This window comes from Manacus vitellinus, unplaced genomic scaffold (assembly GCF_001715985.3).
Source record: "Manacus vitellinus isolate BGI_N305 unplaced genomic scaffold, ASM171598v3 scaffold_2_pilon, whole genome shotgun sequence".
Lineage (NCBI taxonomy): Eukaryota > Metazoa > Chordata > Aves > Passeriformes > Pipridae > Manacus > Manacus vitellinus.
The window spans coordinates 16,861,465-16,877,263 of record NW_021940208.1 but is presented as its reverse complement, the minus strand read 5'-3'; the positions used below and the strand labels follow the sequence as shown (position 1 = coordinate 16,877,263).

Sequence of the window (15,799 nt, the reverse complement as noted above, 5' to 3'; positions counted from 1 at the left end):
GAACACAGGTCAACATGCAGAAGTCTGGGACCAGAACACTTGAATAAGTATTACAATTTGAGGATTTATAAGGGATTGGTTCTTGCTAGCTTTACTGATTTCTTATCCAAGTAAGACTTCCATTGTTATTTGTAAGATTTTTGACTGAGTGAAAATAATGGGATTTGCCTGAAAAAACATCAGAGCTGTAGATAAGCATGGAATTAAGATCTGAATGTTCCACTTTTTTAGGAGTTAAAAACCAAACCTTATGTGAATTTGGAGGTAGTCTAGCTGCGATATGAGTCAAACTGAACCTTCAGATCTGAACACCTGCAAAGAAGATTTGGAGCTAGAGACTGTAGCTTGAACCCCTCTTTGTTAAGTGGTCCAAACAATAGCAGCAGCAATGTTCCTTGTTCCCAGAGCAAGCTATTTATGACAATGCCCTTTGTTAAAGGGATTGTTCAAGGGATGGTAAATTACTCTGCCAAGCTTTAGTTATTGAGTCAAGAGGAATTAATGTTTTCCTGGCATTTTCATTTGCCTTGTCACTTAAAAAAGAGACACATAGCTATTGTGATAATGGGAAGGAGGAGAAGAATTAACTCTTGGTAGTCTGTATTCTCAGACTGGAAAATACGGCTGGATTATCACAGTAGATTTTTACCTGGTGCAGCCAACAGGAATTTTTCCTATAAATTTCCTTGCAGACAGCAGGAATATGTACTTCTTAGCGGTTTCCTGATAAGTGAATTTCAGCTCACTTCTCATATAATTACTTTTCCTGGTGATAATAAATAGAACTGCCATGAATTAGGCCTATAGCAGTAGAGATGTTGCTGTAAAGGGGAAAAATGGACTTCAACTGTCTGGAAATTTAAAGGAGATCTCAAGATATTGATATTGAACGATAAATACTTATTTTTATAAATATTTATAAATATAATATTTTTAAATATTTAATAATAATTTGCTGAACATGTTTAGACAAAAATAAACAGAAGATGGATTTCAGGACTTAGTTTAGCTTTTGTTATGGACAGGGTTAGTCTGTTCTTTCAAGGCTGTGTGCACTGTTACAATTTCCATACACTGTCTTAAAGTTTCAGATATTAACCCATGTTTTTTCCTTCTCCTGCAGATACAAGCAATCCATTTGTAGAGATGCACAGTGATATACCTAAAATAATACACATGACTGTGGGAAGAGAAATGATCATCCCATGCAGAGTCACAGCACCAAACATTGCTGTTACTTTAAAAAAGGTACCTCGATCCAAGCATGCTCTGAAAGTGTAAATATAGATGACGTTTTTTGTTTGCTTGTTTGTTTACAGCTACTGTAAGGTTTTTGAAATATTTTAACAACTTAATGTTTCTTATGCAACATTTCTTGGTGTCAGTGTGTGCAGAAATATTTCAACCCTGGAGGCTTTGTTTTGTATCTCATGGCAGGGCTTCATCAAATCTCCTACACTGAGCGACAATTTTCTGAAGAAACTTTGCATACTACTTTATTAAATCCTCACTGACAAAGGTTTCTTAAGCCCAGAAGGGAATTTCTCGTTAGGAGAAAAGATTTCCTCCCACCTCTTCCTCTGACCTTCCTCCCTTTTCCTCTTCTGTCCTCTGGAACAGCCAGTAAGTGCAGTCCCTGGAGACTTGCTCGGGCTGGACAAGGATCTCTGCAAGCCTTTGCCCTACCTCACTCCCACCAGTGCCTTTGCTGCTTCCTTTTACACATAAAGAGATGGCTTCTCTTTATGGGGAAATTTTGCAGGGAAACAGCAGAGTTCGATGTGGTAGGACTAATTTTAGAAAAAAAATGGACATTTTTGTGTTTTGGGAAAAATATTTATTTCCTAGGTGCCTTGAGGGTTATATGGACAACTAACTGAACTATATGTATGTAGTAAAGTACCTGGTACCAAGACAGAGAATGGGGCATTTTTTAAAGTTCCAGAGTTTTTTGCTTAAAAATTAGGTGGAGGTGCCTGTGATGTTTTGTTTCTAAATAAAAGGAGTTCTGTACATGGTGGCATGAAAGTTGACACTGTTAAAAGGAAGAGAAATTTTTATCTTTATGAAATAATATGCAATTGCCAAACAATACCACCATAAGATGCTTATCTAGTTCAATACAAGTCTTTTGTTTCCTCTTGACTGCAGAGTTTTACACCAGCCATAGATTTGATTCTGTGTTTTGTCTTGACCTGGAAGTTTACCAATTCTACACAGTGCTACTTTGCTAATATAGATACTGATTTTTCTTCTTGGTTTTCACCTGTTAAACCCCATGAAAGAAAGGAAAATGTAAAGAAAAGAAAGTGACCTGACCCAGGATATTACCGTATGTGTGTCTATGTATACGCACACACACACACACACAGACACACAGTTATCCTGCAAGAAGATGCACAAGACTGTGTGGCTATTGAATCAAAAGTAAATGAGGCTTAGCTTTCCATAGAGGAAATGTTGTAAAGTGGGAACTTATTTGGGCACTGTAGTGTTGCATCTGAAGTCTCAGCATATTAAATTTCTAACTAAGAAAATTCCTGTCAGGTTTCTGTCCTATTAAACAATATTAAAAAAAATATTTTTCTTTATTCGGAGAAGATTGAGACATAGCTACTCTTTTTTTAATATCACCTTGCCTTTTGCTTGGCATTGTGGTGTAAGACATACATCTTTACACCATCAAAAACAGATGTAATACTCTCAGAAGGAGAAAGAGAAGGCGGAGCCAAGTCTTGAAAGAAAGGATTAGTTGCTTACATGTTTTGCATTCCAGGAAAAATAAAATGTGTTCCGTAATTAATCCCAGAATTTCCTGAAGCATGTACGCTACAGTGCATTACATCATATCTTACTTTATTTATCATCTGTGACACCCTTATATGAAGATTCCAGCAAGGTTGTGCTCCCACAGCAATTAAGAGACGTGTTAAATGTATTTCACAGCTGCAGGCATACTACTCCTAGAGAAATGGCAAGAGCTATTTTATGTTTTCCATCAATAATAAAGGAAGAAGTCGGCGTCCCCAGAATCACCAAATCACAGAATACGCTGAGTTGGAAGGCACCCACAAGGATCATCAAGTCCAATCCTTAGCCCTGCACAGGGCCATCCCCAAAAGTGACACCATGTGCCCGAGACTATTGTCCAAATGCTTCTTGAGCTGTCATACTTGGTTCTGTGACCACTTCCCTGTGGAGGCTGTTCCAGTGCCCAACCATCCTCTGTGGCAAGAACCTTTTTCTAATATTCAGCCTAAACCTCCCCTGACACAACTTCAGGCCATTCCCTTGGGTTCTGTCACTGGTCACCACAGAGAAGAGATCAGTGCCTGCCCCTCCTCTTCCCCTCACAAGGAAGTTGCAGACTGCAATAAGGTCTCCCCTCAGTTTCCTTTTCTCCAGGCTGAACAGACCAAGTGACCTCAGCTGCTCCTCATACAGCTTCCCCTCAAGGCACTTCACTATCTTCATTTGGACACTCTCTAGTAGCTTAATATCTTTTCTATATTGTGGCTTCAAAAACTGCACACAATATTCAAGGTGAGGCCGCTCCAGTGCAGAGCAGAGAGGGAAATCCCCTCCCTTGACCAGCTGGTGATGCTTTGTCTGATGCCCCCCAGGACATGGTTGGCCCTCCTGGCTGCCAGGGCACTGCTGACTCATATTCAACTTGCCGTCGACCAGGACCCCCAGGTCCCTTTCCAGCGTCTCATTCCCCAGTCTGTATGAGTATCCAGGGTTGCCCCATCCCAGAATCTGGCACTTCCCCTTGTTGAACTTCATACAGATGGTGATTGCCCAGTTTTCTTATTAGCTGAGGTCTCTCTGCAGGGCCTCCCTGCCTTTGAAGGAGTCAACAGCTCCTCCCAGTTTTGTGTCATCCGGAAACTTGCTTAGTATCCCTTCCAGTCCTGCATCCAAGTAATTTATGAAGGTGTTAAAGAGCACAGGGCTCAAGATGGACACTAGTGACAGATTGTCAGTCTGATGTTACCCCACCACCCACTATTACCTTGTGCTCGATGTGTAAGCTAATTGTTCACCCATCACATGATGTATTTATGCAGCTGGATTTATGTGTGCTGGATATCTTGTCCAGAAGAATCCTGCGAGAGACCATATCGAAAGCTTTACTGAAATCCAGAAAGATTAAATCAACTGGCTTTCCTTGATCGACTATGAGGGTTACCTTGTCATAGAAGGAAATCGTTTGATAAGCAGGACTTTCTTCTCATGAAGCTGTGCTGGCTGTGACCAATGATGATGATGTCCTTCAGGTGTTTTTCAACACCTCCCAGGATAATCTTCTCCGTAACTTTACCAGACACTGAAGTGAGACTGACAGGCCTTTAGTTTCCTTGGTCCTCCTTCTTGCTCTTCTGGAAAGCTGGGACCTCTCTGGATTCCCAAGACTACTCAAAAATCACCAGGAGAGGCTTTCCAATGACATCAGCCAGCTGGGATAAGTCCCATCAGGCTGCATAGACTTGTGAGGATCCAGCTGGAGCAGCAGATCCCACACAATTTCAGGGTCATCTGGGAGCTGATCATTCTCACAGTCTTGGTCCTCCAGCTCAGGGCACTGAGATCCCCTTGGTCTGTCATCCATGTTGAAGACAGAGGTAAAGAAAGTGTTGAACACCTCTGCCTTGTCTCCGTCTCTCTGAGATGATAATCCTCATCCTGTAAAGGGCCAATGATCTTTCTAAACTGCCTTTTGCAATTAATATATTTGAAAAAAACTCTTTTTATTGTCCTCCACATTTCTGGCAAGCTTGAACTCCAATTGAGCTCTGACCATACAAATTTTCTTGCTACAGTGGCAAGCAACATCTCTGAATTCTTCCCATGTAATGCAGTCCTCTGGAGCTGGAAAAAAAATTCCACCATTAGAGTCATTAGGTTCTTCATTCTATGTGGTCAGGAAGTAAAAATATGAAGTATATTTTTTCCAATCTCTCTCTTCTGGAAGGACTCACTACAGGTGTATGAGCACTGCCTCCAGCATTCCTGTGCATTGCTACTTCTTATTTTTAGTGGACTAATGTGGGAAAGGTTTATTATCCATCTTCAACACTCAAATGATTTTTTTTCCATCTTTACCTTAGTCAACTCTTTTGAGATAATGTGTTGTTCTCACTTCCAGGCTGAACATCTGTAAAAGTTGTATTTTACAGCATGGCAATCACATACGACATAGGAGGAGGATCTTCAAAATTCAAGAAGCTAATAACACAGATTGGGAATTGGGGATGGAGGTTTTAATTCCTATTTCAAATTCAGCCTTCAGATCCTGTTATAACCTTTGTCTGCAACAACTACTGTCTGTGTCTCTTCCTCATCATATGAAGACTGTGAAATCAATTGATAGTTTTGATCTAATGCTTAATACCTTGATATCCAGAGCCTCTCAAACCATCATTCCTATCAATACGATTCTGGCTGCCTCATTTAAGATCCCTAAAATAAGATAATCCTTACTGCAAGTAAGGTGTGTACTTCTCTTACCTCTTAATTTGCTTTAATCTTACTAAATGAAGAAAGAATCAACTTTTGGTACAATGGTTTGATTCCTCTGCTTATTCTCCTTCTGGATTGTCTGTCATAAAGTCAACAATGACATTCATGGGAAGAGAGGTAAATAAGCTTCAGCATAAAGAATAAAAAGAGGAAAAAAACCCAGGGATGTTGCAAGTCATGCAGTCTGAATTGTTAATAATGCCACCTCATTCTTCCCAAATTGGCGGGAAGGGAAGCATGAAAGAAAAGATAGGCATTCAAAACTCTAATGTACACTTTTACTAAGCTTTTAGTTAGCTCTTTTCAGTAAAATCTACCTTTGGAAATGTGGGGAACCACACCTTGTCTATGCACTCTTGACCATATGTATGTACCCAAACCTGTGTGGTAGTTGAGCAAGTTTCGAACTGGCTTCCCATCAAATCTCCAAAGCTCAGCGAAAGCCTTTTCCTTCCCTCCCCCTTTAGCCAAAGGGAAAAAAACCTATAGAAACTGAGAGAAATTGAAATCAACCAAATTATATAAAAAATATATATTTACATATATTTACAATTATATATACAACTTGAATATATTGTACACACGATAGGGAGCTCTTGAGGGGGAAGAAAGGGATTAAAAAAACTAAAAAAACCCCAAATATCCTTCAAATATACCCTGTTAATAGAAAGCTAGCGAATAAATACAAAAAACCAAATTTAATGCTCCCCTGAACGCGACAGCAGAACTGTGTGAGGTACCAGCCAACTCCCCACGCCTTCCGAAGGGACCAGAGATAATGGCAGGTCCAAGCAGGCAGGCCCCGGCCTATACAAGCAAAGACCATCTGTGGAGAGACCTGTTGTCTTCAGCCACCGGAAGAGAGAAGAGAATGAGCTCTCTTATCTACGCCTTATTTATATGTTGTGTTGCATTAAAGGATGATTTGGAATACTTCCTTAGATTTCTGATCCCCGTTGCTAAGGAAGGCCTAAAAAATCCCAAAGCCAACCCACTACAGTAGTACTGTGTTAGTGCTGCTAGGTAGCAAAAAGATTTAGTGGTTGGTGCTGGGCAAAGAAGGAGGCACAGCCTATGCCAAAAGAAACTGAAGTTTAGTTTGAAACAAAGAAGGTAAAAGGCCAGGACTGCACTGGCAGCCACAGTGATGTGGTTCATGCAGATAAGTATGTAGACAATAAATTCCATGTTTACTGCAGCTGTCACAACAAACTGGTTCTTTGAATGCCTCTGATTTGCTGCTGGTACCCATCTGTAAGCTATTATTGCAGCTGAATTTATCCTCTGCTGCTTCAGTGGAAACCTCACTGTTCCGACACTTCATAGGTTTTCTACACCTCTTTGTGATGACCAAATGGCCAAGTTTTTGACAAGGCCCTGAACTACATGGGTCCTGCTCTGCACAGGTGCAGAACCAGATGATCTCTAGAGGTCCCTTCCTACCTGAATTATTGTGTGATTCTGGGATCCTCTGTCCTTTATCATCCATGCAGTGATCAGCATGGTGATGATGCCATGCCTCTAGTTGAGAGCCTGGAAGCTGGTTTAGGGAAGAGCAAAGCAACTCCCGTTCTCTGAGAGTGGAACACAGGACATCTGAACCAGTAGAGTTGGCAGAGGAGAACAGTGTGGAGGAGAGCTGGGTAAGAAACTGAAGCAAGTAAGGAGAGAGGGTAGAGCTGTGAAGGGTTCTGAGGGTGAGCCCCCAGCCACACCCATGTTCTCATCTGAGAAAAAGTCCTGGTATTCCCATCCTCTGAAAGGGACTTGTCATAGTATCTTGTTTTATTTTATTTCATTAAGAACAGGAATGGCAACAGAGCTCTTAAAAGCCAGGATACTGTTGAATGGTAGCTAGCAGTCTGTAATATAATGGGCTTTACTTTGGGGGGGGTTGTGTGTAACACACACTTTCCCCACGATTCACATGCTTATTATAGCACCTTATCAGCTGTTGTAAAGATAAGGAATTCTACCAGAGCATTTTTTGCTCTGTATTTATTGTTTATTTGATTCATCATGCATTTATTTCTTTTGGAAGAAATAGCATGAGATCAGTGAATGTGATCTCAAGGGTAGCTTTCTACATACACTGAGCAGGCAGCATCAAGGATGCCACATTTTGGAGAGAAGCTGTACCACACAGGAAGGAGCTGGACAGCTGTGCTTCCCCCAGCCTCCAACAGCCACCCATGCTGGCTTTGGCTGGAGGAAGGAGAGGGCTGGCCAACACATAAGTCCTCTGCTCAAATAAAGGGGAAGAAAGAGATGAAGGGTCATCATGTGACTGGTGCACAGTGAGAAGTGATGGGCTGCAAGGTGCTTAGTTGATCCAGGGATCTTTGCTTAGGGCCCCAATTCACTTAAACTCTACTCTGTGCCATCTTTAAAAATATCTTATTTTTACCGTAAAAGCAGGTGTTATCAGAGTATAGTCACATCCAGACTTTGTACCCGTGGCTGATCTCTGTGTTACCCAAATGGGGGCATTTATTCCATCAATAACATATAACAAAAAAGCATGAGATTTTGTCTGACCTTCAATGCCTATGTCATGCTTTGCCTTTTCAGGGTTTTCTTTATACCTTATTAATATGGGGCTTAAAGCACAAAGGATTTTAATGTAAAATATAACTTGTACTGCTGACAAAGTGAATGCTTGATCCCACATGGCAATAATTTATTTTTATTTTTTAAATTGTTTGGACAACATAAATGAGAGATGCATCAAATTGAATCCTGGCAGTAATTTGTTAAAACCATGAAATGACAGCAAACTAAGTCCATTTGTCACCTCCATTGAAAAATGGGTATTTGTGTCTCTGTGGTGGAACCAGGATACTTAATTGCAAAGACGAGCACTTTAGCTGCCAACCAGGAGCCAACAGACCAGCAGCCCAAGTGCTGAAGTTAATGATAGTGTCAATCTATTGTGTCATAAATTACATCCTGTTATAAATAATGAAATCTTGGAAACAAATGCAACATTCACATTCTTCACCCAGATTTTTCCTTTATTTTGTGATGAAAATGTGACTTGAAAAACCCGCATCATTAAATGGCATCCTTTCTTCTTTGATTGGCGTTTTTTAGGGTGTTTTTTTACTCATTCCTTTTTATTAGGATACTTTGATTAGAGAGTAAGCATGAGGAGGAGTTGTTTTTATGATGTGTGTTTGACACTTCCAGATTCCACGAGAAACCCTAATTCCTGATGGCAAGGCAATAATCTGGGACAGCATGAAAGGCTTCAGAATACCTAAAGCAACCTACAAATTCATAGGGCTCCTGAGCTGCGAGACAACCATCGGTGGACACACATATAGCACAAAATACCTAACGCATCGAGAAAGTATGTAGCATTCGTCATTCCCTGTCTTTCAGAAAGCACTCTTCCCTGCTGACATTACTAATTTTTCTCTCTTTGTCACATGCAGCCAACACAATTTTCGATGTTCAGTTAAGCACCCCACGTCTTGTCAAGATGCTGAAGGGAGACAGCCTAGCACTTAACTGCACTGTCACTGCAGCCTGGAACACCAGAGTGCAGATGACATGGACTTATCCTGGGGAGGTGAGCACTGTGACTGAAATAAAGAAACCAGAAGTTTCCCACAGATCATGCTGCATCTATCATCCTGGGAGGAATTCTTCTTTGGAATGCTTACCGTGGTTTGCATTCCATCATTTTGACCCTTGCTGACGTGTCTCTCTTAAGGTTCCTTTTTTTTCTTTCTGGTGCTTAATTGAATAAGTAAACATGTTTACACAATGTACTCTGGTTATATTGCATAATCACAAGCGAACACTAGAATTGTTTCATGTCCTGGAGCTTCTTTTCAACTTGATGAAATAATAAAAATTTATCACCCAGTTCCAGTCAGGGACATACTCTTGTGACATAAAGGTTTTCAGTGAGGCTGGCTTTCTCAACTCATTCATTTCAAAGACTGGCAGACAATCAGGCACCCAACCTGAGCATGTTTAGAAAAGATATTATGATTTAGCTAACCAAAATCTCGTTTGTCAAGTGTCACATGCACAGTCCTCTTGTTTTGACAACTACAGGAATGATCTTGAATGTGTTTCTCCACCTCCCATGTTGGGTGCATCCTCATAAATATTTGTCACTTACAGAGTAACTGCCAGCGAGTCCCTGTAAAGCTGATAAGAAATTTGACATTAGCTTAAGATTTACAACTCCCATTCCTTTCATGTCAGTTTGATTTATGCTGATGATTCAAGTCAAGATCATTTATTATGTCACTCATTGTGTCTAATTACAAGCTGAAATTATGATTGCATTACATAGGAAAAATTATTGTAATTATTTATTATATACTGTAACCATTTTCCCTGGCATTTTTTCACCCCCGAAGTAAACAACTTAGCAACAAGAATTACTCCAAATATATTATATTGCTCATTGCTGCCTTACCAAACCCCAGCTGGGCACCACACTTGTGTAATTCTGCTTTGTTTTTATTTTTATGGTAACTGAAGGGTGCTCAGTGTTTATAAGCCACCAACAATGTCCTGGGTTAAATAAACTTCGAGGCCAAAGGTTGAGGGGGAGTTGCAGGAAATAACTCCTCAGACTTTCATTATCTTCAGTTCCACCCTGCCATTCCCTTGCCAAATCTAGTCCATTTTCCATCTGTAGCATTTCCAGAATTCTCCCCTTCTTGTATTAATGTTCTCTTCTTCGTTATGTCTGCTGCCTATGGCACTGAATCCAGGCACCAAACTATGTGCTGCTCTTCATATCGCAGTTTCAGGGATTTTTAGGAGCAAGGCTGGACAATGCAGTGGGGAGTGGGGCATGTTGGTATGGCAGGCTGTACAGAAGGGATGATCTTCCTCTGGAAAGTACTGCTTTGGATGCTATTAAAACTTTGGTGAAGACAGGGATGAATTGCCATATAATGTTGCATATATTTTTTATTGTTGACCCCCTGGAAATGTTAAGCATCTTTTTATTACCTGTTTGTGCTGTACAGAGGGATCTGGGGGTTTTTATTAAGTTATGGTGGCAGTACAGTAAAATGAAAATCCTAATAATCATGAAAATTGGCTTGATTAAGCTTTTTGTTTTTCATTTTTTTGCTTTTGCAGACAAGGAGAAGAGGTTCCGTAATGCAGCGAATTGACCAGAAGAATACAGAGGCTAATATTTTTTACAGCATCCTTGTTGTTGACAAAGTGCGTGATATTGATAAAGGGCAGTACACCTGCCATGTGAAGAGCGGGCCCTCGATCAAAGCTGTTAACACAACAGTCATTGTTTATGGTAAGAAGCGTTGCAGATTTATAGAATACAGAATGATCATATACCAAGGTCAGTCATATGATAGCTTTACATCTTGACAGAAAGTGGAAGTGAATTTGTAGCGTATTCATCATAGGCAGAAAAAGGAAAACAAGGGAGGAAGGGTACTCAGGAGGGAGACCATGTGCCATTTCCTCCACGACTGTTTTGTATTGTTGCCAGCAGACATGTTAATGTTCCATTTGATCGGTTTTGTCTGCTAAATACTGTGATGACGCTGTCTTCAGTCAGTTCTAGCAGATGCAGTCAGTGAAACTATAGTTTTTTGGGGGAAAAAAAGTACAAGCTGAATTTAAATAGAAGAATCCCACTTTCTCTTGTATGGTACTTCATGCTTTGCTGTCTCTGAAAAATTAATAAGATAGAGACACCCTAGCTCTGCATGGAGCAGGGAGCTTGTAGATCATTCAAAAAATTAAACAAGGACGAGATACTGCAAATCATTAATATGGTTTCACAGTGGGAACCTTAAATGAGTTCCCCACAATCTGCCTGGGCCTTCTGTGAAGTCTGGCAATTTCTGGCGTTATTTCAAAAGTATGTGAATTAGGGTTTTTGTGCATTGGGATTCTAGGAGAAGCTACCTTCTTTGTGGCATCTTGTTACAAGTAGGACTATGCAGGATCTTTGGGGAACCACTGGTGTTATAGACCAAGTGGCTGATGGGTGTCCTCTACAATGGATTTGTTCATGTTTGCAGTGGTGTACCTTTTCTCTCTCACCTGGAAGTGCGGACTAAGCACCCTGTGTTGGTATTCTTAGAGAGTATTTCAGTCCATTCTCTCTATTTCAGCTCTGGGAACATAGGATGAATCATGATACCTACTTACTATATTCTTAAACAATTAACTGAAGCTGTCAGAAACTGAGTTTTAGATTAAAATTAAAGTTAGAGAAACTGTAACTGTCAAAGTCAGCCTGTAAACTCTTATTCACATAAGCAACCCCATCTATGGGATACCTATATTAGAAAGAACCTGTGTGAATAAAGGCTTGCAGAATCAGGGTTATATCTTTATAACATGACTTATGTGATTAAACTACTTATTTGTCTTCTGCATGTTATTTTCAATGTACATAGCAAGTGTGAATAAATATTGCACTTGTTTAATAGATATCCCCCATCCTTATGCAATTCATAATATGAGTAAATATTGCATTGTAAATTTGATAGGTACTATCAAAGGGACATTCAAACAGTTTTTCATTTTCGAATCTTTTATTTTGCACAAGTTGGCAGGGGAGGAAAAGATATTTTCCAATGTATTGTATGAATTTTGTGTTCTATTGCCTCTGGTAAAAGCCATCAGGTTGCCAGAGAGTTGAAGATATGGGGCAGAAAAACTGAAAAAGAGCAAATTCCAGCAGGTTCAGATTGTTCTGTGAAGTGACAAAGATTTGTTTGTTTAATGAAACAGCTGTTTAGCAATGATACAGAAAGTTTCTGCCTTTTTCCTTTGCTATTTCTCTGAAGGTCCCTTAAATCCTCTTTGGCAGAATATTTTCTTTTGCAACATTAATTGATTCTTGGCCTGTAGAAGTAGAAAGGTCATCTGATCATCTAGTTCAGCTTCCCACATACCAAGAACCACTTAATCTCTTACATGTTTTTTTCTGGATGAAGCATAATATGAATTTGGCTAGACCATATCTTCTCCAAGCAGATTCATGCCCTGTGAACTGTATCTCAGTTTCTTGTATATTTGTGGTATTCTTTTCTATTTTACAGATCTCTAGGAGGTTAGGCTCTATTCTTGTTGTTGCCACGTGGGAACATCAAAATTATTAACGATAATTTTTATTTAGATTCCTATTCTTTTTAGTAGAGCAACTCTTTTTGCAGGAATAAAAATCAGTAATACAGTGTGCTTTTTTATTTTGTTTAAGATAAAATGTTCATTAATTTGAAACGTCGAAGAAAAACTGCACTGGAGGCTGTAGCTGGAAGAAAATCCTATCGCTTGTCAGTGAAAGTGAAGGCATTTCCCTCTCCAGAGGTTATATGGTAGGACAACAGTTACTTTCAAATATGCATCTTGAACCTCTTCTTAGATGAATAGGACCCCTTGAAATGACAACAAACTGGAGGCAATACAGTTCAGAAGTTTTATTGGAAGTTTCAGAGTTGCCCAGGGTTCTAACAATTTATGAGAACATTATCTCCATCTTGCAAGTGCAAAAAAGGAGATCTGGAAAGTCTAAAGTTGAGATCCTTTAAATGTGTTGGATATGTCTCCTCTTGAAATCAATGGACACTCTACAGCTAAATATCTCTAGCAGCCTTGACTGAAGTGTCTCATTCAGCTTCACTCAGACTTAGATATGAGACCTGAACTTGCTTTTCAGGCAGTAAGAGAAAGAAAAGGTTTTCATTAAAATAGCTGTTTGACTTGAGTCATACAGACATGCACTATTAGGAAAAAAAAAAGGAGCTGGTGCTATTATGTTGTGATCTGCAGGTTTTAGATCTACTTTAGTGACGGGGGCACTCACTTTATCTCATGTATACTGTGCTAAGAAATCTTTTGAACAGTTTTTGTATAATCCAAACAACTTTTATATAAAACAATGTTATCTATTCATGATCTGAAGTGTTTTTTTGTTTAAATCATTTTAAACACCAGTAACTCTGTTCAATTCATTGCACTTCAACAAAGGATCTATGACAAGACTGATTAAGAAAACAAACCACACATACATGAACAGTGAGAATTCATGTTACTCACAGCCAGGAATCGCTTTTGCTCCAAAAATGTTGTTCCATTTTACAAACCCCTTACATTTATGGTTCCATATGGAAAATTAAGGGGTGAATGTGGCACTGATGCTAGCCATTTGTATGGCATATTCTGTTTCTCTAATGGTTGGGCTTATTGACTATATTGACCATTGACATATAGATCCAAAACTTCTGAAATAAAAAAATCTCCAAACATTTAAAAAAGAATTTTAAAATTTTTTATTTATTTCTCACTGTGAGGTTGGTCAAACATTAGAACAAGTAATCCAGAGTGGCTGTGCAGTCTCCATCCTTGGAGATATCCAAAACCATACTGAAAATGGTCTTGGGCAACCTTCTGACCTTGCTTTGTACAGAGCATTGGACTCGACAAAAGCTCTTTCAGCTGTAACTATTCTGTGGTTCTGTAAAATACAGATACAGAGAAATGCCTAAAGCCATAGCCCTCTGAACAAATTTTTAGTGCTCCTCTAATAATAGTAAGAGTTTTCTGTAAATACTTATTAAAACCTGTGAATCATTTTGATCAAGTCCATCATCATAGTGAATCTCTGTTGCACCCTTCTACTAACATCATGTTAATCTTCTTGCAACTTATTAAAATGTAGTTTACAATGTATTTTAGACTTTGAAGAAAAATGTTGTGCTTCAGGAATCTGTGTGTAAGCAACAGTTAGTACTTTCTATGTTGATTTTCTGTTATCTTTGAAAACATTCACTTGATAGCAGGATATCTGATTCTTAAGTGCTTATCTAATCTACTTACTCTTCCTCTTCCTAAAATCACAGCTGTGCTTAGGCTACTGTAATCCTTTGTCCCAGGATGTATTCTGAGGTCATAAAAAAATGGTCACTGCAGGGATGATGCAATCTCTATTTCCATGAGTGACTCTTGGCCATAATGGTTGTCTTCTAGACTAAATGGTGGTACAAGCATGGACAACTGGGATCTTCAGAGATAGAGTTGCAATTTTCAGCAACTCTCAAATGCCATAGAGCCCTGTCAGATCCTTAACAATTTTAATATATAGAATAGATTTTCTAAAGTATTTTACAAGTATCAGCAATCCTTTTTGAAAGGGAAGGATAAGCCTCTAGTAAACAGAATCTCAGACTGCAAATCCTTTCCCAAAGATTGAGAAGTGTTGTGAAATGAAGGAACACATGCAGTTTAACCAAAAATAGTTTACGAAATTTTGATTTCTGGAATTCTGTTAAACAGGTTAAAAGATGGGCTACCTGCTGCTGAAAAATGCGCCCGGTACATAGTTAAAGACTATTCATTAATCATCAAGGATGTTGCTGAGGAAGATGCTGGGAACTACACCATAATATTGAGCATAAGACAGTGGAACTTGTCGAAGAATCTTACAGTTACTCTTACGGTAAATGGTAAGTTTGCAACCTGTTCCCATGCTTCTCCTGAACATGTAAATGCTGAATTTTCATTCAGCTGTATTGTCATAGATCTTGCACAGGTCAGGACTTTGTGGGTTTTCTTACTGATTTGCATGAGCCCAAATACAAGCCTCAGATGCTGTGTGGTAGACTGATCTTTGAGTCAGAAGATGAACATTGGTTTTCATTAGAAGGGTTTCTGTCTTCCACAGTCACGTACTTATTTGTGATGACTTAAATGTGTTACTAACTGCTCATCTGACTTGATTTAGGACTGCTGGTTTGTTTTGTTCTCCTGGGAAATTTTCTTGTTACTCACACTGCAGGAATGTAGTATTTTTATGATCATGCTATACCTTGGAAATGAGCTCGTTTTAATTGCTTTTCGATTTTTACTCTTTACAGTGAAACCCCAGATATACGAAAATGCTGTGTCTTCATTCCCTGATCCCAATCTGTATTTACTGGGCAGCAAACAAGTGCTGACATGCACTGCGTATGGTATTCCTCAGCCTAAAATTACATGGATGTGGTATCCCTGTAAACAAAACCATTATAAAACAAGGTAGGACAACTTCCTTACTTTTATTTAGCATGTCTTCCCTTACTATTACACTTAAATATTTACTTTTTTTTTTACAAGAATAAAGCTTGCTATAAACATTGCTTATTTAGTAAAGTTTGTATTCAGCCAAATATTTAAGCACATGCTTAACTGCAGGAATAGAAGATGTCATTCAACCAAGTACAACAAACATCTCAAACTGAGGGTACTTGCTTTGAGATCAGTCAGAGAATGGACAGCATTT

General features: G+C 39.2%; 1 protein-coding gene across 1 annotated transcript in view; it reads left to right on the top strand.

Moving 5' to 3' along the window:
* The window catches only part of FLT1 (fms related tyrosine kinase 1), a 111,312-nt gene that overhangs the window by 23,815 nt on the left and 71,698 nt on the right, over positions 1-15,799 (top strand). Inside the window, exons 4-10 of the mRNA XM_008924619.3 lie at positions 1,124-1,248; positions 8,713-8,875; positions 8,961-9,097; positions 10,639-10,813; positions 12,740-12,857; positions 14,815-14,984; positions 15,396-15,555. Of these exons, the coding sequence (XP_008922867.2) occupies positions 1,124-1,248; positions 8,713-8,875; positions 8,961-9,097; positions 10,639-10,813; positions 12,740-12,857; positions 14,815-14,984; positions 15,396-15,555 (1,048 nt within the window). The remainder of the gene's footprint in view (positions 1-1,123; positions 1,249-8,712; positions 8,876-8,960; positions 9,098-10,638; positions 10,814-12,739; positions 12,858-14,814; positions 14,985-15,395; positions 15,556-15,799) is intronic.